The sequence below is a fragment of the Vipera berus genome, assembly GCF_964194415.1.
Source record: "Vipera berus genome assembly, chromosome: 13".
Classification (NCBI taxonomy): Eukaryota; Metazoa; Chordata; class Lepidosauria; order Squamata; family Viperidae; genus Vipera; species Vipera berus.
Window position 1 is genome coordinate 314,173 of NC_138216.1, and position 22,236 is coordinate 336,408.

At 56.7% G+C, this 22,236-nt stretch overlaps 4 protein-coding genes across 9 annotated transcripts; 3 read left to right on the forward strand and 1 right to left on the reverse strand.

The window, feature by feature from the left end:
* Window positions 1-90: 90 nt before the first annotated feature.
* On the reverse strand, window positions 91-3,982 carry CDIP1 (cell death inducing p53 target 1). Of its 2 annotated transcripts, none has more exons than XM_081338601.1 (5): window positions 3,945-3,982; window positions 1,719-1,804; window positions 1,504-1,638; window positions 716-980; window positions 91-526 (listed from the first exon to the last, which is right to left on the reverse strand). In XM_081338601.1, exons 2-5 carry the CDS (start codon window positions 1,801-1,803, stop codon window positions 415-417), a joined length of 597 nt encoding a protein of 198 aa, XP_081194727.1. In that variant the 5' UTR covers window position 1,804; window positions 3,945-3,982; the 3' UTR covers window positions 91-414. The 2 variants fall into 2 exon arrangements, with proteins under 2 accessions (XP_081194727.1, XP_081194726.1); XM_081338600.1 differs by lacking the exon at window positions 3,945-3,982 and adding an exon at window positions 3,720-3,934.
* A 53-nt stretch (window positions 3,983-4,035) lies between these two features.
* LOC308674260 (uncharacterized protein C16orf96-like) lies at window positions 4,036-6,682 on the forward strand. The gene is made up of 4 exons (XM_081338599.1): window positions 4,036-4,842; window positions 5,468-5,572; window positions 5,740-5,820; window positions 6,416-6,682. The coding sequence occupies exons 1-4, from the start codon at window positions 4,414-4,416 to the stop codon at window positions 6,617-6,619; spliced, it is 819 nt and encodes a 272-aa protein (XP_081194725.1). The 5' UTR covers window positions 4,036-4,413; the 3' UTR covers window positions 6,620-6,682.
* Window positions 6,683-6,726: 44 nt separating this feature from the next.
* On the forward strand, window positions 6,727-11,798 carry LOC308674258 (uncharacterized protein C16orf96-like). The gene is made up of 13 exons (XM_081338595.1): window positions 6,727-7,184; window positions 7,426-7,496; window positions 8,109-8,219; window positions 8,351-8,425; window positions 8,989-9,153; window positions 9,260-9,378; window positions 9,577-9,639; window positions 9,723-9,809; window positions 10,080-10,239; window positions 10,451-10,550; window positions 10,835-10,921; window positions 11,046-11,190; window positions 11,361-11,798. Exons 2-13 carry the CDS (start codon window positions 7,434-7,436, stop codon window positions 11,377-11,379), a joined length of 1,194 nt encoding a protein of 397 aa, XP_081194721.1. The 5' UTR covers window positions 6,727-7,184; window positions 7,426-7,433; the 3' UTR covers window positions 11,380-11,798.
* Window positions 11,799-12,954: 1,156 nt separating this feature from the next.
* Window positions 12,955-21,549, forward strand: MGRN1 (mahogunin ring finger 1). Of its 5 annotated transcripts, none has more exons than XM_081337866.1 (17): window positions 12,955-13,167; window positions 13,543-13,661; window positions 14,224-14,312; window positions 14,978-15,124; window positions 15,383-15,500; window positions 15,880-15,946; window positions 16,412-16,464; window positions 16,831-16,878; window positions 17,466-17,534; window positions 17,815-17,974; window positions 18,174-18,283; window positions 18,632-18,858; window positions 18,974-19,097; window positions 19,690-19,735; window positions 20,013-20,108; window positions 20,540-20,584; window positions 20,851-21,549. In XM_081337866.1, the coding sequence occupies exons 1-16, from the start codon at window positions 13,080-13,082 to the stop codon at window positions 20,578-20,580; spliced, it is 1,602 nt and encodes a 533-aa protein (XP_081193992.1). In that variant the 5' UTR covers window positions 12,955-13,079; the 3' UTR covers window positions 20,581-20,584; window positions 20,851-21,549. The 5 variants fall into 5 exon arrangements, with proteins under 5 accessions (XP_081193992.1, XP_081193993.1, XP_081193991.1 ...); XM_081337867.1 differs by having other exon boundaries at window positions 20,573-20,584; XM_081337865.1 differs by having other exon boundaries at window positions 20,540-21,549.
* Window positions 21,550-22,236: the final 687 nt, after the last annotated feature.

Genomic DNA, 22,236 nt, shown 5'->3' on the forward strand with positions numbered 1-22,236 from the left:
CTTTGCATTTCTATACTATCTTTTTCTGACTTTAATTGTATTTACTTTTACTATGACATTTAAATTCTTCAATTAAGAAAATAATTTTTTTTAAAAAGCTAAGAGCACCCACGGACTTTGCTTCTTCTCCCTCTGCCTGCTGGAGATCAGTGCCCAGGGCATCGCTGTGGGTGAGGCCGGCCTTCTTCCACCGAAGGAGTACCTTGCCTTGGAGGAGAGCCGCCCGTCTGACCCAGCTTCCCGTCTCACCCCAAGAGCCAGCCCAGCAGATCCCCGGCAGCCTTAGGGGGCGGCCGCAGCCCCCGAGCCTCTCTGGGCGAAGGGTGAAGGGGAGCAGAGAAGCACAAAAGCAGATGGGAAAGGTAAATCGGGGGGCGGCAGCCGCAGCAGAGCTCTCCAGCTGAGCAGGCCCTGCTAGCCCATGCGCTTGTGGGTGTAGATGTAGGCCTTGCAGTTGGGGCAGCTATGGGTCACATCCTTAAATTCATCAATCAGGCAGGGGATGAAGCAGCAGCCCAGGTTGCACCTGGAAGGGAGAAGGGAAACCGTGAGGGGCAGCAGGGGCTTCTTGCCAGGGTCAGGGAAACGGAGCCCTGGATGCCCCCTCCCTCAGGAATGGCTTGCAGGGATGGGCACACTCTCCCCCCCCACACACTTTCCCCCCCTCCCCGAGCCTGCTTCAAGCTCAGATTTCACAACCGCCGCCGCCACTTACCCGATAAAGCTGCAGAAAAAGCCCAGCAGAAAGTTCATGAGGCCGATTTCATAGGTGATCTTGGTGGTGATGGCCTGCTGGCAATGCGGGCACACTGTTGGGACAGGGGCAGCCTGGAATATCTCGCCCTGCAGGACCGTCACGGTGGTTGCGGTGCCCGATGGCACTAGCATGGTTGCCGTTTGCCCTCCAGCAGGGGCACAGGGGCCAGTGGGAGAATAGTAGCCCATAGGGGCGTGTGGCCCTGGGGGCACATAGTAGCCACCTAGACAGGAAGGGAAGAAGGGACTTGTTTAAGGCCCGGGCGGCCCAGAGGGAGACTGCCTTCCTAACAGGCCAGGGCAGAGAGTCTAGAGATCAGCCTGTCCCAATTCCTCCTCCCTGGCTGCACTCAGAGCTTCCAGAGTTGCCAAGGCAGAGCAACTGCCCAGTGGACCACAGTCTGGCCAGCTGCCATCCTACAGAAGGCCTTGTGACCGATGGCCACTTGAGGGCAGGACAGAGCCCAGGGCCCCAAGTGGAGAACCCCCCGCAGCCCCTTGCCTGATTCCTGTTTAACTGCTTTTTGGTGCACATCATATTGCTTTGATTGGAGATTTATATACTGCCTTGATATTACTCGGCAGGATAAGGTCCTGTTATGACAACAGGACATTTTCTTCTGCCACACTTGGTTTATGCGCTAGTCCAGCCACTGCTGACCGGGAGCAGCTTTTAGGCTGGCGCACACCTTCCCCCCAGGGGCTTGAAACGAAACCCTCCCTGTCTCCCATTCAAGTGCCCCTTACCAGGAGGGAAGCAGGGCATCGAGCTCTCCGCTGGCATAGAAGGGGGGATGAAGCCTGGCTGGGGGGAAGACATTGCTTCATAGGGCGGAGGGCCAACATCGGAAGGGGGCTGCACCACGGCTGGAGAGCTCCTACCTGAAAAGATTTGGAAGAAGAGAGTGTCACGTGGAGAGAATGGTGAACAGGTGGATAATGGGTCACAAACAGAGCCTCACCTGCGGGGAAGAGGAACCCATCCTTCTCTTCCAGGAGGGGTGCTGATGGCCCCCCAGGGTAGGGTGGAGGAGGGTCACTGGACATGCTGAAAGAAAGAAAGATGCAGAGTTGTGAGATGGGTGGTGGGCAGGCTAGGAAAGATATGAGAAAAAGAGCAGAGCTCAGCCAGGAGAAAGGGGGGGCAACTTTTCTCACAGAATTCTTGGCAAAAAAGATCCCCACAAATGGCCCAACATCCTGCTGGCCTGGCCTGAAGAGCTTTGCCCTAAAAAAGACCCACAGCCAGTTGGAAGGGGATGCTCGGCTCAGCTCTCCAGAAGGACCTAGTTGAGGGACTTTCCCAAAGGCTGCCCCTTCCAGGGCATCTCTGCTAGCAGCTGAGCATCACGGGGACTCCTGGCCATTATGCAAATTCATCCTGCTGCAGCCACCGGCCACAGTCCCTGCAGGTGGAGCTGGTCGCCAGCCACCTCCTTGACAAGGGAGCGGGGCATCAGCCAAGACCACGAGTACATTTCCAGCCCCAAAAGAAACATTTTGAGTCTGACCCAGTATCCATCCTGGGGGGAACACCAAAGGATACTGTGAGACTGCAGGGGGAGTAGATAGAGCAACAGCTCTGGTCTCTCTTTAGGACATCTGTTCAAAGGTGGCTGGTTTTGTGCCAGAAAAGACCCTTTCCTGGATGGGGAACTGGGGCACGCAGGGCTGGTGCACAGAAAGTGAAGGAGAGGCAGCCAGCTGCCTTGGGGAAGTTTCTTCCTTTGGAGGTCACTTTAGACAACAGCTTTCACCCCTGTGTGGGCACAGACCCCCTGCCCTCCAAGGGACAGCTCCTGTCCTGCACTAAGCACCACCCGGCTCTCAAGATTGCAGGAAGCTTACTGCAGGCAAGCAAGTCAGCCAAAAGAAAGGCCAGTTACAGCAATAAAAAACATTCCTCTCCAGCCAAAACCACAGCAGCAAATCCACCTAAGCCAGCAGCCCCAAAGTCACTACAAAATCTCCCCCAGATGCTCCTTCTCTGCAATAGACCCCGCAGTCCCATGGGGAGCAGCACACGGGCAGCAGGCTGGGCGGAGGAGGGGGGGGAGGAGCAGAGCCACCCGGACAGGGGCCCGTTGATAACGGGCGGAAGGCCGGCACGGCCTCAGTCCCGGTGGCAGACCCTGTGAGGTGTTCTCACGAGTGAATCGTTAAAGGAGCTTCCAAGCAAAAAGCATCACGCAGAGATGCAATCATATTAGCTTTATTCATGATAGATCAAAGAGAAAGAAATATTTGGCATGAAAGCATTCATGCCTGCATGTGAGAGAGAAATAAAATAGAAGAAAACAAGCTAGCATTACATGACTAAAATAGAGGTTAGGAGTAGAGATAGAACTGGAGAATAGAACTAGAACTAGAAGGAGAATTAGAACAAAGAACAGCCCCTCGTGCAGAGGTATTTATGGGGGGTCTTGGTCCCTCCCTGACCATAAAACTCTCTCACCAATGGGGCTGTCGGGTCCGAGACCCTTGGCTCATCAGTGGAAGCAAAGAAGCCTCTTTGCCTCCATCTGATGACCTTTTTGGGGAACTGCCAATGGCTGGCACTAAGCATCTAACAGACCCGGCCCCACCTTCCCAACAGTCAGCGCTCCCTGGCCCAGCACGAGGGCCGCTGCGGGGCCACCCGGCCGGCCGAAGGCCTCCCTCACCCAGCCCGGCTCCGACCGGCCTCCCTGCTTCAGCCGGCAGCCCTCGCCCTCCCGGCGGCAGCGCGCCTCGGTCCCTCTGCCCGCCAGCAAGACGGCCGGAGCTGCTGGGCGGGCAGCGACGGAGGCCCGGGAGGGGCGCAGCAGCAGCGGGGCGCCGGGGCTCCCTTCGCCCGCTTCCTCACAGCCCTTCCCGGGCCAGAGCGGGGCCTCCTTCGGGCGAGCAACCCGAGGGCACGGCCGCCCCCCCGCCTCCCTCCCCCCGCGGGCTGCGGCTCCCTTCGGAGGGCGACCGGGCGGCACCTGCAGCGGCCCCGAGGCTCCCGGGTCACAGCGGCGCTGGGAAGCCGGCGGCTCCGGAGCAGAAGACGCGGCGCGGCCGGGCAGAGCGACGGCCTCGACCGGCGGGCCTGGCGGAGAAGCGAAGAGTAGTCCGGGAGACCACAACACCCAGCATGCCGCGCGCGAGGAGCCGCTCGGACGCCCAGAAGGCCCTGACGCCTCGCTCCCCCCCCCCGGCGCCCTCACCTGCCGAGCGGGACCGGCCTGCCGCTTCGGAGCCCGGCGGGGCGGGGCGGGGCTTCGGCGCGGGCGGGACCAATGCAGATTGAGGAAGCGCCGCCCCCCCGCGCGCCGGAATGGCTCCCAGCGGGCCTAGACGCGTGTCGGCAAGGTTGTCTGAACCCGGCGGGGCTGGTGCGGTTGTTCGGGTGCCGGGAAACCCGCGATCCCGGTGCAAGGGAGGGCGAGCGGTACGGAAGAGACGCTCTGGGACCGGGCTAGGAGGCCGAGGGGAGTGGGCGCCCCGCGTGGTGGCCGGCGTGGGGGTGGTGCCGGGGCCAGCCTTGCTTCGGGGCCCCTGGCCTCGGCTCCCGGCTCGCCCGCCTCCGCCCCCCCGCCGCGTTCCGGGTCTCCTAGCAACCGGGAGAAACTTTCCCGCGAGCAGAACGCCGCCGCCCGCCGCTGATGCCGCGCGTCTGCCCAGGGCAGCGGGACCATGAGCCACAACCTCTCCTTCGTGGAGCTGATCAACCTGGCCATCGGGACGCCGGAGCTGGGCAATGTCAACTTCAACGCCCTGCATCTGTTCCTGCACAGCCTGGTGGAGCACCTGCACCTGCAGGAAGTGAGGAAGGAGGTGTCGGCGGACGAGCTGGAGTTCATCAAGCCGCCCGCCAGCTCCGCAGCCTCCGCAGCCACCTCAGCCACCGAGGCCCTCCCTGTGGCACAGAAGTCCAGTTCCATCTTCCACCAGATGCATGAGAGGATCACCGTCATTGAGAAGCAGCTCCAGTTCCTGAACGAGAGCCCTGACACGGCAGAGCTGCTGGTCCGCAGCCAGGGCCTGGGCCAGCCTGCCCTGGACATGTGGCAGATGATGCAGCTGAAGAAGAAGATGGAGCTGAACGAGGAGGGCATGACCAAGGTAACCCCACGTGGCCCTGCCCTTCGCAAGCAGGTGGCCGGGCCCCAAACCGTACCCGGTCCAGGCTCCCAGTCAACGCCTCAGCCGGCCATCCTTACCTGGAATTCCCGAGAGCCCTGCAGCCCATCCGGCAAGCAGGGAATTCTTTGCTGGGTGAATGGAGGAGAGGCTTTGAGCCACCAGAAATAGGGGACACCTTTGTGTGGCACCTTTGTGACTGAGGACAGCTTCCCCCTTTTCTGCAAGTTCCCCACTGCTTCCCAGTGCCCCACAATCACTTCCACCGTCTCTTTCTTTTGCCATCTGAGTTACAAAAGTTGCATAAATACTCACCAAGGAAGAGTTTTTCTCTGGGCAAAATGCTAAATTCCTAATTCCCCACCTTTCTCCTGATCAAGCAACTGTAGGCTGCTCAGACATAATTAGGGATCTGAAGTTACTTATCTGGTTGTGGAGCTTCGGAGCCACGAAGGTTCTGAGAATGAAGGAGTGGCTACCTGCGGGGGCCCCCCCCCAGCCATTTCCCTAGATTGCAACAACTGTATGAAAGGCCTTCAGTGCAGAGTTTCCAGCGGCCACTCCTTGGTCCTTGGCCCTGTGTGACACCTCCTGTCTTTCCATTCAGGCCATGAATATGCTGCAGGACCTGCTGAATAGCATTTGCTCGCTGAAAATCGCCACGGAGGGCTTTCAGCAAGAACTGGGGCAGCTGAAAGAAGACGTTGCCCAGGTGAGTGGTCCTGAGGGACAGAGACCCCTGGCCTGGGTCCAGAAGGCTGCTTTTGGTGGTCAGGCCTTTCTCTGTAGAGGAACAAGCCTTCGACCAAAGGCTCTGATGGAAAAGGAAGCCTCCCCACCCAGGAGGTGTAGCTCTGATCCTGGTTTTACTGTGAACAGATCAATGGAGAAGAAATGAAAAAGCGGCTCCTGTCCCTGGACAAACAGGCCAGGATGATGGAAGAAATGAAGGAACAACTGGTGAGAGAATCCTGAACCCTTGTGCCCTGGCCACTCCCTTAGTCCCCCCCTCCATTAACCCCTTACCCTGCCTCTCTTGCCTCTCCGTTTGCCCCTTGCAGCCACCCCTGTTGAGCCTGTTGGCAGAGGGAGCGGGGCAAGGCCTTTAGATGGGCAGACAGAGCATCAGGGAGTGCAGAAATGGGGGTGAGACGATGTGGTGGAACTTCAAGGACACACACACACACACACACACTTCTTCAAAGACGAGCTGGGCCTCAAGAGCACTTAGGTGGTTACTCTGCACACCAAGAATGACAGACTGGCACTTCCACAGGGGGCACCTGAAACTTAAAAAAAATACATACACAACGCCTTTAATGTATAGGCCTTTCTGTCCAGCTTTGGGCATCATTCTCCCCTCCTTAGCGCTTGTCCCTTTCTCCCCTCCCACCCCCTGGGCCGGAGCTCTTGGGCTTTGCAGACAACCTATGGGAGGCTCCAGTTTTGGACCAGCCCGTTTAAAAAAAACCTCTTCTGCTTCTGAAAGCAAACGTTTACCTCAGCTCCCCTCTCCCCAATGGGCTCAACCTTCTTCTCCCCTCTGTGGACACAGGGCCTCGTGAAAGAAAGGGTCAGCCTATCTGCAAGTGCTTCGGCTGTGGTGTCCTGGAGTGCCCTTTGCGAGACGCTCACCGGCAAAGTGAGTATGACTGAATTGCATCCTCCCACTGAAGGCCCAGATGAGGCACCTGGCATCTCTCTGTGCCAGCATAGTTCCGTTGGCATGATGGGAGCAAACCCACCAACACACAGGTGAGTCAGATTCACGTCCTTGGACAAATTGGATCCTCTTGACTCACCTGGGCAGGCAAAGTGCAGCAAGAATGGGGTGGGTCTGGAGGCCAGGACCTCCCTTGCCCGGGTGAGGAAAGTGGCGGGGGGCCAGTCCCTGCAGCAGCTTCTCCCCACCATGCTGATGCCCTACAACTGAGCAGCAGAAGTGCCCCTTTTGGAGGAAACTCCTGACTGCAAGGCATAGCTGCTCTCCTGCCCCACTCTGGCATTTCAGACCTTTGAGGAAGAGGAAAGGGGCCGAGTGGAAGAGGAAAGGGGCCGAGAGGAAGAGGAAAGGGGCCGAGAGGAAGAAGAAAGGGGCCGAGTGGAAGAGGAAAGGGGCCGAGAGGAAGAGGAAAGGGGCCGAGAGGAAAAGGAAAGGGGCCGAGAGGAAAAAGAAAGGGGCCGAGAAGAAGTGGAAAGGGGCCGAGAAAAGACCTCCCGGGAGATCCTGGCCGTTCTGAGCCAACTGCCCGAGAAGCACGAAGCTCTGCAGAAGCACATCACTCAGCTGGAGGCCCAGTTGAAGTACCCAGCAGGACCTGCAGGTGAGGCTGACAAGGGGATAGCAGTGTCCATGGTGTGCCCAGGTGCTGTTTCCTGGGGGGAATTGGGATGATCTCCAGCTGGGAGCGCTGTCTCCTGCCCTTCTACCTGCCTTGAGATCCAGAGGCCAAGGGTCAGGTGGGCTCTGGCTCTTGCTTAATGAAGCTTGGGGGCTCCAGCCTCAACCCCCCAGACTAAACCTGAGCAATCTGGCACAAGTCCTTTTCTTCCCTCTATTTCTAGCTTTTGAAATGTCCCCTGAGCTGAAGTCGCTGCTGGAACAGATGGAGATATTGCAAACTCAGAGCCAGCAGGTGCCCTGGGGAGGGTAGCCTGGCAAGGGATGGGCACGGGGGGGGGGGGTGGCTGCATGAATGTATTTCCATAAACCTGCAAAGCCGAGAGAGAGAGAGAGAGAGAGAGAGAGAGAGAGAGAGAGAGAGAGAGAGAGAGAGAGAGAGAGATCATCAGTTGGTGGGGGGCATAGGATTTGCAGGACAATAGAAATTTAGGCACAAAGCGTTAAGGGGCCAAATTGCCCTATGGTCTGGACATGCTCAACAGCCCACTGCCACTGAGGAGAGGGGGCATCTCATCCGAGATGGCAGTCCAGTGGGGAAGAGGTTCTGGGTGGAATCCCCCTTTGGCCTGAGCAGCAAGCAGACTCCAAAGCGCTTTCAGAAGCCTGCCTGTTGAAGGCCCACGGCCAGGCCAGCCAAGGCCTTGATGCGCCTGCCTGCAAAGGGCTCGGCAGTCTCTCGCTGAATGAAAGAAAAGCCCAATGCAAATCAGGCCTGGGTTTGCTCAGGCGCTGCAGAGCATCTGCCCGGGCCTCTTCAGGGAAGGTGCTGGTCACACAGGGCTGGACTCAGGCTATATTGCTGGCCACGCCAGGAAGCAGATGGAGACGCTGGCTTCTTCCTCAGGGAAAGGAATCTCTGCAAGGGACTCTGGAGCAGATGGAAAAGCTGAAGGAACAGTATGAAAAACTGCAGCAGTGGGTGGAGAAGTTAGCCAGGAGCAGCACGGAGATGCAGGTACGGAGCTGTACTGCCACTCAGTCAGCGGCCACAGCTTGTGGCTGGCGGAGAAGCAAGGAAGCAGCCCAGGCAGTTTGAGCATGAGTTAAAAAACTGAGTCTGCAGCAGAGTTTTTACTCCCTCTACAGATCATACGCAACATGTTGCATCAGTTGGATGTCAAGAAAGCCGATAAGGACTCAATCCAAGAGGAAATGAATGTGGTGAGTCTCTGGGAACTGGAGGAGAGGATCTTTTCCCCCACCCCAATCAAGTCTCTGGTATGGAAAAGAAACTGGGCTGGATGAAGCCTCTGGTTGCTTCTTTCCTACCTGAAGTCCCCTCAGTCTCAGACAGAAGAGAAATCTCAGAGATTTCGACATATCTGCTCCAGCATCACTACAGATTAAGTGAAGTCATGTCACTATTCGTGTGAAGGAAATGCCTTTCTTAAGAAAAGATGCCACTTTTTCCAGATAGAGGCAGTCACGGGGCTTCTGTGCCTTTAAGGGGCAGACATTCAACTGATCTAGCTTCCTTTTGGGCCTGCATGTGGTGAGCAGCAGCTCAGGGAGTTGATTCCCTGCCTCAAATTCAGGCATTCAAACCACAGGAGCCCTTCTGGAAGCAAAGGGCACTTTCTCTCCCTCCCTCATCTGGGCAGTGGCTGTCAGGAAAACTGGTTCCAAGATCTACCCACATTGAGGAAATCCTGGCCTGGTGATCTCCCCTGCCCCCCTCTGTCAGCTCCTGGGGTGCAGGGAGGACTTGCTTTGTCTGCCCCCAGAAAGCTGATAAGAGTGCACTGAAGGCAATGGTGAACCACGGGCAGCTGCAGGTGGCCACCAGCCAACTCAGCGAGATGATGCAGGATCTGTTGCAAAAGATGTCTCTGCAGGACAAGGACTGGCAGAAGGCGCTCGAGAAACTCTTTGTGGACATGGACTGCAAGGTGACCCCTCCCTGCCCAGCACCCTCCTGGGGGACCTTGGCTGCTGCAGAGCAGACCCCTCCTGTTGAGCAAGCGGGCCCACTCAGTCTCCCTTGCTGCCCCACAGCTGGACCGCTTGGCCCTGGATCCCGTGAGCCGGCAGCTGGAGGAGGTGTGGAAGTTCATCAAGAAGTACCTGAGTGAGGGGCCCCGCTTTGACGCTGACAGCGCAGCTGGCTTCAAGAAGTGAGGAGGGGATGGCAGACCCTATCTCTGTGTGTGTGTGTGTGTGTGTGTGTGTGTGTGCGCGTGCGTTGCACAGCCTGCCAGAGGTGCCTCGTCTTCTGTGGGTCTCTTCACCCCTGCAGTGATAGAGGGAGACATGGTGGAGCTGGGAATGCAGCCCCAGCCCCGGGGCAACAGCTGTTGATTTGTGCTTTGCAGGCAGCTCTTTGAGAGAGTGAAATGCATCTCCTGTGACCGGCCAGTGACCATGATGACCGGGCCGTGAGTATCCCCAGGGCCTTTCTGGGTTGGGCAGCAGATGGAGGAGCAATAAACTACTGTATTCACCCTGTGCTTCTTCACAGGCACATGATCACTGTCCGGAAAGCCACACTGAAGCCTCGTCCAGTCAGTGCCAGTGGCTATGAATACCTGTTCCACCAGCAGAAAAGGTCAGTGACTCGGCTGGAGACAGTGGGGAGGGCGGGCTCTTTGGACCAGCTGGATGGGAACTCTGGGAGCAGCTCTTTTCACACGCCCAAAGGCAGCACCTCCCTGCTGGATAGGAGGCTTTGCATTCCCAGCCATCGGAGATGTCTCCATTCACCCCAGCGCTGCATTCCCTTTGTTGCTTGCCTCTCAAGTGGTGCTTGTGTCTCTGGGACCAAGAGGGCAGCCCGCCCACTTGCTGCTGGTGCTGAGCGGGGCCTCTGACTCCCCAGGGATCAGGATCCAAGCGAACTGAGTGGCAACCCCGCTTTGCAGACCTGCTGGCAATGCCAAGCCCAGCAGCAAGCCTGCGCCCTCAAGCACCTATCTCGGGCCCAAGACTTCGCCACCCTCTACCCCTATGGGGACCCTAATGCCATCACCTACGACAACGTGAGCCATCCTGTGTGGGAGGGAGAGAGGAAGGGAGGGAGGGAGAAGTCCTCTCCTGAGGGATTTGCTGGGCCCATCCAGGGGAGAAAAGGGCGGGAGAAGCCTCTGGAGATGGAGGTTCCTTCTCAGCAGCAGTCCAAGAGGAACTGACCCAGCTGCTCTCTGTGGCTCACAGGTGGCTCCTTCTCTTTCTGTGCATTTCTTGTCTTAGACAGAGGTAGACATTCTGGGCGTGAACGGGGTCCTCTACAAAGGCCGAGTGAGCTCACATGCAGCAGAGCGGACATTTGCCCTGCAGAAGGAATTTGCAGGTGGGTGAATTGGCTGCCTTGCATGCCAGGGAGGGCTATCACCTGTTCCCAGCCTGGCACCTCCAGATTCTTCAGAGGGCCTGGTGGGGGCAGGCATGCCTGTCCTCCTAGTGGAAACCAAGTGGCTGGAAATCCCCTCCCCAGCCACAGGAGAACCCAGTGGGGTATTCTGGCTTGCTCTCCTCATTCCCCAGTCGCTCCTCACTTTGAGCACCACATTCTACATGGCGAGAGTCTTGGGCACTCTCCTCACAGCCTGGATGTTGTGCTTCTTCCCCACACAGCTCTGAAGATTCCCCGGCCTCCGACGGGGGTGCGAATGGAGAGAGTTCGTTCTGCCTTTGCAGACATCAGTGCAGTGCCCTACCCCTGTGAGTTGGCCTCTTTTCTGACAGGGTTCAAGTTGTTCTAAATATGAGCGGGGGCCAGTGTAGCATGGGGGAAAATGTCTCTTGGGAAGGAATCCTGATTCTGTCTGGTTTCTCTCTTTTCCAGCCTCTGTCCTCCGTCGAGTGGGGTCTGCAATAGCCAACAGCAACCAGCGACCGCAGGAGCTTAGCTGTGACCCTGTGCACAGAACAGCTATTGGCGCGACCCTCGACGAAAGCCACATTCAGAACGAACGGGAGGTTCCGGGCCTGTAAGCTCAACTCTCCACAAGCCCCACCTCATTTCCTCTCTCTTCTTAAATACCTGCCAGATGGGACAGGAAGTGGTAGAGGCGAAGGTGTCTTGTGGGGTTCCCTTCCCTCTCAGCTGGGTTATCTGGGCCAGGCCCTTCAGCCAATCTCCATTATGGTGTCTTCCTAGGGGCAACCGTAGCTTTTAGCAGACTACTTCCCTGAAGATTTTGGTCATCCCTGTCAGACTGCTGATACTGTAACAGAAGAGGCTGCTTCCCACCCATCTGAAACAGAAGCCACAAACTTGCCTGGCTTTCAAAGGGGAGCGGCTGTGTCCACAACTACCATCATGCCCGACTCACGTCAGATGTGCAGCAGATCATGGGCTAAGATTGGTGCTTCTCTCCATGGTGAACCAGGATTCCCGAACAAAACATTCGTTATGATGACAGTGAACACAAGTATTCCAGGGGCCAAGATCTGCCAGAGATTCCTGTTTGGGCCCTGGAATCTTCAGAAACCTGACCAATGTGTTTCTCCTTCCCTCTCCATATGGGATCTCGGAGATATTCCTGATACTGTCTCTGTCTCAGCCATGACACAGGAAACCATTCATCTAGGGAGAAAATGATTCTATAAATATTCTTTTTCTACATGCTGTGAACTGCTGCCTCTGTTCTGCAAGCAGGCAACAAAGGGGCTTGGTTATTCTTCCTCCAGCCTCAGCAGTTCCCTTTGGTGGGTGGTTAGCAAGAGAGGGAAAGGCCCCCCAGTGCCAGAAGGGGTAACTGGCGATGGTCATTGGATGTCTTGGTAAAAAGCAGATCAGTCCAGGCTGGTGGGCAGTTGAAAAAGAAGAAATTACCCTATTGGTGCTTGAAGCCTAAATGTTGTCAACTGGAGGCGTGGGGGTTTCTGCATAAGGACAGGTCCCTTCCCCAATAAGGGTGAGCCTGGGAGTGTTTCCCTGCAACAGTCTATCACCCTCCAAACCCAAAGGCCCTTGGGGGCAGAGAACTGCCTCCTCCCTTTCCCATGTGGGGTGGTGGCTGGGGGGGGGTGCAAAGCCAAAGGAGGCTCCCGAGGGGCAGGCAGGCGGCCTCCATCCTTGCCCTCTTCCTCTAGGGCCCACTTCAGCTGATGAAAGCCAGGGGTGCTTGAAGGCACCAGAGCCCTTTCTGGGAGTGACTCCCAGAGGGCCGCTGCAGAAGCTGCCAGGCTCATCCCGGTTGAGGGAGGCGACAGGGCGCCCCCCCCTCCACGGCCTCCTGGGGAGAGGTGGCCTGGTGGGCAGCTGTGCTGCTGCTGCTCCAGCCCGGCTCCCGTGCTGCGTTTCCGGCCACCTCTGGCTTTCCTGGGGGGGGCGGGGGGTCGCCGTGGCCGGAGGTTGAGGCGGAGGGCCGGTGAGAAGCCTCAGTTTGGGGGCGGAGGAGAGGCCGGGGATTTTCTGGCCTGGGCTTTCCACCGCGGGCCGACGAAGGGCATGGAAGCGGGGCGCCCACGGTCTTCAGGACCCTGGATAGAGGCCGCGCTGTGGAGTCGGGCAGCCCCGTAAAGGCGGGATTCAACTCCCATCGTGCTTTGCCAGAGCGCGGCTTCTGTCCTAGTCCATTGCCGCAGTTCTATCTGAACTTTCCTAGCTCTCAGGGCTTCGCCGGCTTGATTGACGGCCGTAGTTCCCGCCCTTTCTCCTTAGTGCCGCCCGAGCTGACGGGAGCTTTATGTTTTCCCAGAGGAGCGCGCTGCCTGCTGGGAAGCGTAGTCCACGGATAGGCGAGCGGGCTAACGATTACCGGGCCGGCGGGGAGCGATGACTCGCTTTCCCGTGGCGCTCTGCGCGGCAGCGGCCTGCAGGCCTGCCTGACGGCGACACAACGGGGCGACCGCCGCCAGCTCCTGCCCTGCCATGGGCTCCCTGCTCAGCCGCCGCATCGCCGGCGTGGAGGACATCGACATCCAGGCCAACTCGGCCTACCGCTATCCGCCCAAGTCCGGTGAGTCCCGGCGGGGGCTTCTTTGCACGGGCGCCGGCCGGGCTTCCTGGGCCCCGGTGGCCTCCCGGGCAACGGCGCTGCGGGGCGGGACAGAGCTTCCGTGGCGTGGGGCAGTCTATCTGAGCCCGAGCACCGGGTTGCAATCGCGGCCGCGGAGGGAAAGGAACGCGGGGCTCCCCGCCGAGCGAGCTGGAAGGGCCTCGGAGGCCCCGCGGGAGGCAGGGCCGCATTCAGACGGCAGCCGCCGGTGGGCCGGGTTCCCCGCGGCTGCAGGACCGGGGGGAGCCGGGTCTGGGCTGCGGGGAAGCGGGGAGGTCGGCCCTGGAAGGTTTTCTTTCTTTCTCTCCCTCCCTCCTTCCTCCCTCTGGACATCAGGCAACTACTTTGCTAGCCACTTCTTCATGGGCGGCGAGAAGTTCGACATGCCACACCCCGAGGGCTACCTTTTTGGGGAGAACACGGACCTCAACTTTCTGGGCAACCGCCCCGTCCAGGTCAGCGCAGGCAGCCGCGGGAACTTTTCTCTTCAGGACCTGGGGTTTTTTCCGGGATCCAAATGAACTGGGGGAAGGTATATCTAGGGGATAAATTAATATTTATATATTAATTTTACGTACGTGTTTCAAAAAATAGTTCTTGTTTAAGATTTGCACTCCATTAAAAAAATAAAACTGAATGTGGGAAATATTGAATTTCAGTTGATGCTTTTTTCTAGATTATGAATCTAAATGGAGTACTGTTTCTGTAGTTAATGGTATAGTAAACTCACAGTGTGCTGGAACATATCTCAACGAGTTGGCGTCACACCAACTAGACTAGAGAGTCCAGCCAGGAGTGAATCTAGCATATAATGCTAATTGAGCTTCAAAGTCTTGGACTGACAGGGATGTACCTGTTACATGGATGCATCCCCAGGGAAGCCAAACCATCTCAAACGTAGTCCTTTTGTGTCTGGGGGTGGGGGTAGGGAATTCTCCCATCCCCTTTGTTTGGACCACATCGTGCTACCTGTCTGCCTTTCACCCTGCCTCACAGACTCTTGGTTTGTCTTTCCAGTTTCCCTATGTGACCCCAGCCCCTCATGAGCCAGTAAAGACCCTTCGGAGCCTGGTGAACATCCGTAAAGACTCCCTGCGTCTGGTCAGGTACTTCAAGCCAAACTGTGGTGGTTGGAAATTCTTCTGGCTCCTGGGATTGACAGGTTTTATGATCCAATTCCTGCCAGGGCTGCCTATTGGGTTGTTTTTCCTTTTGCATCGGAATTCCCTTGCCACGTTTTTCATTCTTTGCCAGTGACTGGCAGGCTCTTGTGGCCAGAATCGATTTGGTTTGAGCTGTGGCATTCCAAATGCTCCTTGTGCTGCCCAGCCTTTGAGGCTCTTCCTGTCTGAAGGCCTCTCGTAAATGGTCAGGCATATGGAAGTTGCACCAGTTAGTTGGGAAGGAAGCGACCAAGAGACCCAAGTAGAGCCTGGCAGAGAAATTAAGAGATGAAAGATGAGATGGGCATATATGCTGATCAGGGACTCTGTCCCCAGCTATTTAAGAAAAAAAAACACCTTTTTGTCTAGTCTTGTTACTATTTTATATTTACAAAAACGAGTAACAAGTATTAAAGAACTCTTTGAAGGCACCTTAGCAGAAATTGCCAACAGTGTAATTGCAGGGCAGTTACTGCGACAGTATTTGGAAAAGGCTGAGAAATGTAAGGAGGTTGAGAGATTTCAGCTGCCGAATCAACCTTTTGCCCATCCAGGAGATGCAATGGGTGGATTTTATTCCTCTGCTGACTTAACTCTCCTTGGTGCAGGTACAAAGAAGATGTTGACAGCCCCACAGAGGAGAATGGAAAGCAGAAGGCTTTATACAGTCTTGAATTCACCTTTGATGCAGATGCCCGGGTGGCCATCACCATCTACTGTCAAGCAACAGAGGAGCTGATTGGTGGCATGGCTGTGTGAGTACAGGGACTGTGGGGTTGGGCAATGAATGAACCTCTTGGATTAACTTTGTCCTAAGTCTGGCTTCTTTTGGTGGTGCTTCTGGAAATGTGAATGTTGCTCAGTTGTGTGCAGCTGACAAGTGGCAGCTCCAAGACTCATTTGCAGAGATGGTTGGGTGGGGTGAAATTAGGAGGGGTTGGTGCCTGTGGGCCCAGGTAGAGCTAAGCGCTGCTTCCTGGGGTGGCACCTCTGACCTTGTTCCTCACCTGCAGCTACAGCACAAAGAACCCTTCTCTGCAATCGGAGACGGTGCACTACAAGCGAGGGGTGAGCCAGCAGTTCTCCCTGCCGTCCTTCAAGATTGACTTCTCCGACTGGAAGGATGAAGAGGTGACTCTCCCCGCCTTCTAGCTACTTCCCGAATAGATGAGAGTCAGGGCAGTTTATGATTTGGAGAGGTTTGGCTTACTTGGTCTTTCTTCAGGGCTTTGGATGCAAAGCCATTGGGTTCATGTGGCACCAGAGCCAACCTGCCTGGCTCTGGGAAATGAGTCCAGTTGTTGGACCCACAGGGAGGAGCCGAGAGGGCAGGAAGGCAGTGTCGGCCTGGCTTCGATTGCATCTGCCACGGCTCCATTGCTCTGCCGAGAAGTGATTTTGCCCCCCACCACAAAGCAGAAGAATGAGCCAGCATGTACTCGGATGCCTCTCAGATAAATGTTCTCCTGTGCTCTCAGTCTGTGGCTAATATCTTGGCCTTTTCTTCCAGCTGAACTTTGATCTTGACCGGGGAATTTTTCCAGTGGTCATCCAAGCCACGGTAGACGAAGGCGATGGTATGAGGCAGATTTGTGCCTGTAGTTGGGCAGCACCCCTTGGGGCTATGTCAGATGGGGGGGAGGGGGTTGAAAAGGAAGGCCAAAGAGGCTTGGACGGCCACTTGTTGAGTGGTCCGAACTCTACTAAAACTGGCAAGAGTGCCTTTCAGTCATTTGGGATGTTTGGAAAGAAGAGCCTTCCCGTTCTGCCAGCCTCCTGCTGTCCTGCAGAGAGGCATCCCAGCATTAGCTGCTCCCTTCGATCCTTGGGATTGTCCACTTGTGCCCCCATCTCAAGAAGGGAATCCCTTGCTGCCGCTGCCCCCCCACCCCCATCTTGGCTGGGAGAGCCCAAGTGGTCTCCAGCAGAGGTTTCACCCAGCAAAAGGTGCCCGACTGTCTCCTCCTGGCTTGGAGGCATAGAGTTGGCCCAGCTGCTGGACTCCTAGCTGGATTCTCACAGGCCTTATAATTGCCTCCTAGTTGTTGTGGAAGTGACTGGCCATGCCCACATCCTCCTGGCAGCCTTTGAGAAGGTAAGAAGTTCTCTTGCAGGATTCTGGATTCCTTCCCCTGTTGACTAATGGTGGCCTTGTCCCGAGCTTCGATGTGTACCTTTAAAGTGCAGCCTGGTATCTGGAGAGTTGGTGGTCTGCATTCTAGTGGCTGAAGGTGTAAACTGGGTTGGATTGCTTCTTAACATTCCAGGTGGTGTTTTGACTGTTGTGTTTTTCTGCTACAGCTGGAAACATTTGCATCTCCTGAGCTTTGGGTCTTGTTGCAATTTCAGGAATTTCTGCAGCAACCTGAGAAATTGGGTTGGGGGTTTCCGTTGCAAGCAACTTGGGCTACTTATATTCTCTTCCAGCAGGGCTAATCTGTCTCCCTCTCTTGCTCACTAGCACGTTGATGGCAGCTTCTCTGTAAAGCCCTTGAAACAGAAGCAGATTGTAAGTCTTTTCCTGCAATCCTGGGGGGGTGGGGTGAGGGGGTAGTGGCAGTGGGCTGCTCCATGGGAGCCCTTCCTCACGCTCACTTACTCCCTGGTTTTGGCAGGGCAGCAGTGGGCACTGGGGATTCTGGCCTCATAACTGGGCGGCAGGGAATTGCCCAGACTGCCCCCCTCACCACCACACCAGTACTAGCCAGCATGCTGCTCCAGAGCCTCTGAGCTGGGCCTGGCAGCAGGGAGGAGGGGCGGGACCCACAGCTCCCTCTCCACTTGGTCTGGGGGTCAGGAATGTTTGGGGCCCTGCCTTAGAGGGGGTTAATTTTAGGCCTGGACTACAGCACCCTTTGCTGCTGGGGCTGACCTTGGGCCCCTTCTCGTTCCAGGTTCAAAGGCGGCTTCGAACATTCTTTTTGACCCAGATCTTGTGGGGCTATTTAGAAATGTTTTTTTAGTGGGTTTTAGTCATTTTTCCTATGCAAACAAGAATTTGGAACCTGCTTGGAATGGGCAGGGACATGTCTACCAGTAGTCAGTGCTTCAGTGTCTGCTTGTCCTTTCCTCTCCCCCCCTCTGCCCCCCCCCCAGGTGGACCGGGTGAGTTACCTACTGCAGGAGATCTACGGCATTGAGAACAAGAACAACCAAGAGACCAAGGTAGGGAAGGGAACCCTAACCCTCCCCACCCCGGGCAGTTGTCAGCCAGGAAAATGCTAGATTAGTTGTCCCAGGTTTCTCAGTCTGCCCAGAGGACCCCTGTAGGGCTGGGATGGGGCACTCCGGCTTCTCTCTCTCCTGGTGAGTGGAGGCTCTGGATGGCTCGAGGGGTCCCTGCATCAAATTAGCTGTGTCCATCGGAGGGGCCGACCTCTTGGGAGATGTGGATGTAGTAAGCTGAGAAGGCTCCCAATTAACCCCCCACTACGTCCCCTGACAGCCCTGCGACGATGAGAACAGCGACAACAGCAATGAATGTGTGGTGTGTCTCTCGGACCTCCGGGACACTCTCATCCTGCCCTGCAGGCACCTCTGTCTGTGCAACTCCTGCGCCGACACCCTGCGCTACCAGGCCAACAACTGTCCCATCTGCCGTTTGCGTATGTGGGGGGAAAGGGGCCCATGGAAGAGGTCGCCCCTCCTTTGGGCGTTCCCCTCACAAACTCCCCAGAAAGGCCGAAGGGCGGGTCCCCTTTCAGGTGTGCAGCAGAGGCTGCCAGAAGGGCGGGAGTCCTCCAGAGCTCTGACCCTTTGCCTCCCGATGCCTCAGCCAGAGGACGTCTCTATCTTCTCCCACAGCCTTCCGTGCGCTGCTGCAGATCCGGGCAGTGAGGAAGAAGCCGGGCGCCTTGTCGCCACTCTCCTTCAGCCCCGTCTTGGCCCAGACTCTGGATCGGGAGGAGCAGTCGGTGAGCCAGAGCCTCGGCAGGGCCCTCCCCCCCCCGCCCAGGCTCCGCACTTCCCCCAACTTCCCTTGGTCAGCAGGGAGGCTCTGTTCCTTGTCTGGCCAAAGACTGAGGACGTCAGAAGCCGCTCCCCACCAAGGGACGCCTCTTTGCAAGGACGTTTAGGGTGCCAAGATTTTTTTTTTTAAATTTTGCTCTGTTTCACTCCCTGTCTGAGTTTTCCTTGATGATTCTGGGTGGGATTTGCGTTACAAATTCAGGCCTTGGCAATTTCTTGTGTGGTTGCGAGAGCAGAGCTAGCCGGGTGCTGGTCCCCGTTCACCAATTGGACTGTCCCGCTTGCTTTACCAGTGCTCGGACAACATCCCCCCAGGGTACGAGCCCATTTCCCTGCTGGAAGCCCTGAACGGCCTGCGCTCCGTCTCGCCCTCCATCCCCTCGGCTCCCCTCTATGACGAGATCAGCTACTCCGGAGTGCTGGACGGCCTCCCTCCCTCCAGCAGGCCCCTGGTGGGGCTGGACCGAGGAGGCCTGGAGAGCAGCCACTCAAAGAGCAAACGCAGCAAGTCTCCAGACAGGTGAGCGGGCCGAGGGCTGGCCTGGCCCAGCTGCTCCCACAGGTCCCTCCTGCTTCCCTTCCCGAGGGGCAGCTGTTGCCTTTCCCTGATGGCTGCTACAACCTCCCCTTTGCAGTGCTCTCCGGTCCCCCTCCTCACCAATCCATGAAGAGGACGAGGAGAAATTCTCAGAAGAGCTGGCCCTGGAGCCGCCTGTGGCTGGGACGGGGCACATCCTGTGTGAAGACAGCTCCCCTGAGGTGAACATCCCTGTTTTAGAAGGGAGCGGTCCTTGGAACGGTCAGCCCAGCACCATGGTTTGTGGGAGGACGAGGGCCATGTTGAGGAGCAGCCAGGTGTGTCTTGGAAGCAGGCCAGAGGGCACCGTATCTCGTGGCTGAGCTCTGCCCCCCCCCCCCCGGGGCCCCCAGGGCTTCCCTGGTGCAGGGCCGGGCCTTCTTGGTTTGCTCCTGAACAGGGGGAGACCGTGGGCACAAGCCGATGGGCCATGGGGTCAAAAAGGATTTGCTTTCTTCGGGAGTCTTATCACTTTGGACGGGGATCACCCTGATTCCCAGGAGATCTTCTCTAAGTCTGCAGCCCAAGTCCTGGCAGAAATTGAGGGGCAGATGATAGTTTTCTCTGGGCTTGGAGTCCTCCCAAGGGCTGCAGGAGGCCCTCCTAACAGGTGCTGGAAGACACTGCTGGAGTTTTTGCCTTGTGCCTCGGAAGTGTTTCCTTTGGGAGGGTGGACACAGGCACACAACGTAAAACGAAATATTGGCACAGTAGAGCTCCCTACATGTGACGAGAGATGCAGAGTTAAGCTTGCCCTGTTCTCGTCTCCTCCAGAGCCTGGCAGCTGAAGAAGCTAAGGCAGTTGCTGCCCTGCCACAAGGTGAGCCTGCCAGGGACTCAGGAGGGTAAGCAGTCTTGGGGAAGGGTGCTTGCTTTGTGCCAGGGCTGCTGGGGGATAGGTAGTTCCCTCTTGTGGAGCTGAGCCCAAAGGCCCTGGTAGAGAAGAGTGATGGGACAAAAGACGGGACGGACGCAGGGACGCATGCTGTGTGCAAAAGACCCCGGGCCAAAGGGAGGCTGCTGGGCAGCCAGAGGGAGTGGATTGGGGCCTGCCTCAGTTTTTTCCAGTCCCAATAGGCTTCCTCTGCTGCCCCCAGGTAGCCAGGATTTTGTCCAGGAGAGTAGCAAATCTTGTGAGGCCAAGGTCCTCCGGAAAATGGAAAGTGAGCTGCCTGCTGATGTCTACCTGCCAGGTAAGGGCCCGCAGAGCATGTAAGGAGTCCACCCTGGGTCTTGCAGCTGGCAGGAAAGAGCCCAGCTTCTTTGCACCTTCCTTTTCCTGCTTTCCTTGCTTCTGTAACTTCCTGGGGGCTCACTGGGGAGGGCTGGGTCTGCCCACTTGGCCCTTCTAGCCTTCCTCCACAAGGAAGATCGAGCCTCTGCAGGCGCCCTGCAGATCAATACAACAGGCCCAGCTGTTTGTTCTGGGTCCGAAGAGGGCGAGAAGCAGTGGCTCACGACGTGGCCTGGTCAGTGTCTGTTTGTGGGCAGGGTGGGGCAGATGGGAACCGTTCCCTCTTGGAGCACCATGTTTGGCCAGACAAGGGGCGTCATCTATTCTGAGTCTTTTTTCTAACATCTCCCTCCTTTCTGTCTGCCCTCTGGCCCTGCCCCGCCTGGGCAGCCCTTGGCCCGGATGCCTGCTCTGTTGGGATAGAGGAGTAAGCCGGTAGGTCTTCACTTTCCTTGCCGCGCGTCTGCAGAGGCTGGGCTGGGAAAGGGCAGCCACAACTGGGTGGGTGCTCATTCTCGACTGCAGGAAGCCTCGAGTTTGGTTGGCCCCTTCTGCCCACCGCCATCCAGGGAGGATGAAACGGGCCCGGCTTTTCCAGCAGCTTTGCAGTACCCAAACAGCTTCTCTCAGCAGTTTGGCTCCCTGCAGCCCCAGGAGCATCAGGGCAACCACACTGCCGAGCTGCCTGTTCCCTTCTCCAGGGTCTTCTGACGTCACCGGTGCCCTCCCAAACCACAGGAGCAGCAGTTCCGGGCAGCCCTTCCTTTTCCTTCAGCCTCACCTTTGTGTTGAAAGTGGGCCGAACCTGTCCTAAGTTCCTGGCCGAAGAATCAAACTCCAAGCATTGAGACCGCCCACCTGCAAGAAGCCTGCCCCTCTTTTCCCTCCCTCCTGCCCAGAAGGGACACAGCTCCAGACACAGCAAGATGGACACATTTTTCTTCTCCTTTGGGCCGGCCTCAGGCCAGCACCCTCTCTCTTTCCTGGATATGTCTATGGACATGCATGACCCCTTCCCGGTCTAGTACCGTGGACTGTCCTCTCCCAGTGGGGACCCTTTTCAAGCCTCTGCTCTCTTGCTTAGCCGTTCTTGGATGCAGTCAGCCACTTGGGGCCTCTGCAAAAGCAGCTGGGGTGAAGTGGCTCCCCACATCCAGGGCTGTTCTTCCCATATCCCTGCCAGATGCAGCACCTGCCACCTGCTGATTGTAACCATGGTTCTGGGACTTTCTCCCCCTCCAGGTCGGCCCTCATGACTTGTGCAGGTCATCCCTTACTCTGCTGCCAGCCACTCTCCCCTGCCCCCCCCCACCTCCCAGCGAGTCTCTTCTAGTGCCTGTCTTCTTTCCACACCTAGAAGGTGTGTTCCTATATTTATAGTAATAAACCTTTTGCTGTCACTTTCTGGTGATGCTCATCATTTGGAGCAAAGGAATGGAGGTGTTGTCTTATCACTTGTTTGAGATAATCCAGAGCAGGAAACCAAAAGGGACCGTGGACACTTCCACATCCAAGGCCTTCCTGGAAGCGGAAGTAAGAGGTTTTGGCAACTGAACTGGTTGCCAAGGCTGTTCCGTAAGCAGAAGGCAACACCATTAGCATTATGGGCAAAAATGGTATTTTCCTTTATTAACCATCTCTTAATGGACAAAACTCAGATTTACAAAAAGCTGGACTTCCTGTTCTGTAGAAAGTGGAGAAGCTGCTCAGAGACCACAAGTCTTACTTAGCCATTCCCTGCCTTGCCCTTCATCTTCTGCATACTGGCACGTGGGTGACTGCAGGTGTGTTGAGTGAAAATGTCAGACTTCAACCACTTCCACACCTGAGACGTCCCTCTGGCAGACAGCAAGGCTAAAACTGGCTTCACTGAGTGCTGGGGAGGACTACCTACTCCATCCCCTAAATCCTGCCCTCTAGAGCAGCACGCTGCAGATATGATCCAAATTTTCCCCTCAGTACCATTCAATTCACACCCTTGGCAAAACTCAGTGCTCTCCTTCAACAGCCAAAATTTTAACCCTAATTTCACTGCTTCTATTTCTGAGGGTTCAGCTGCTGGGGAGATTTGCAAGAGCCTTTCCAGT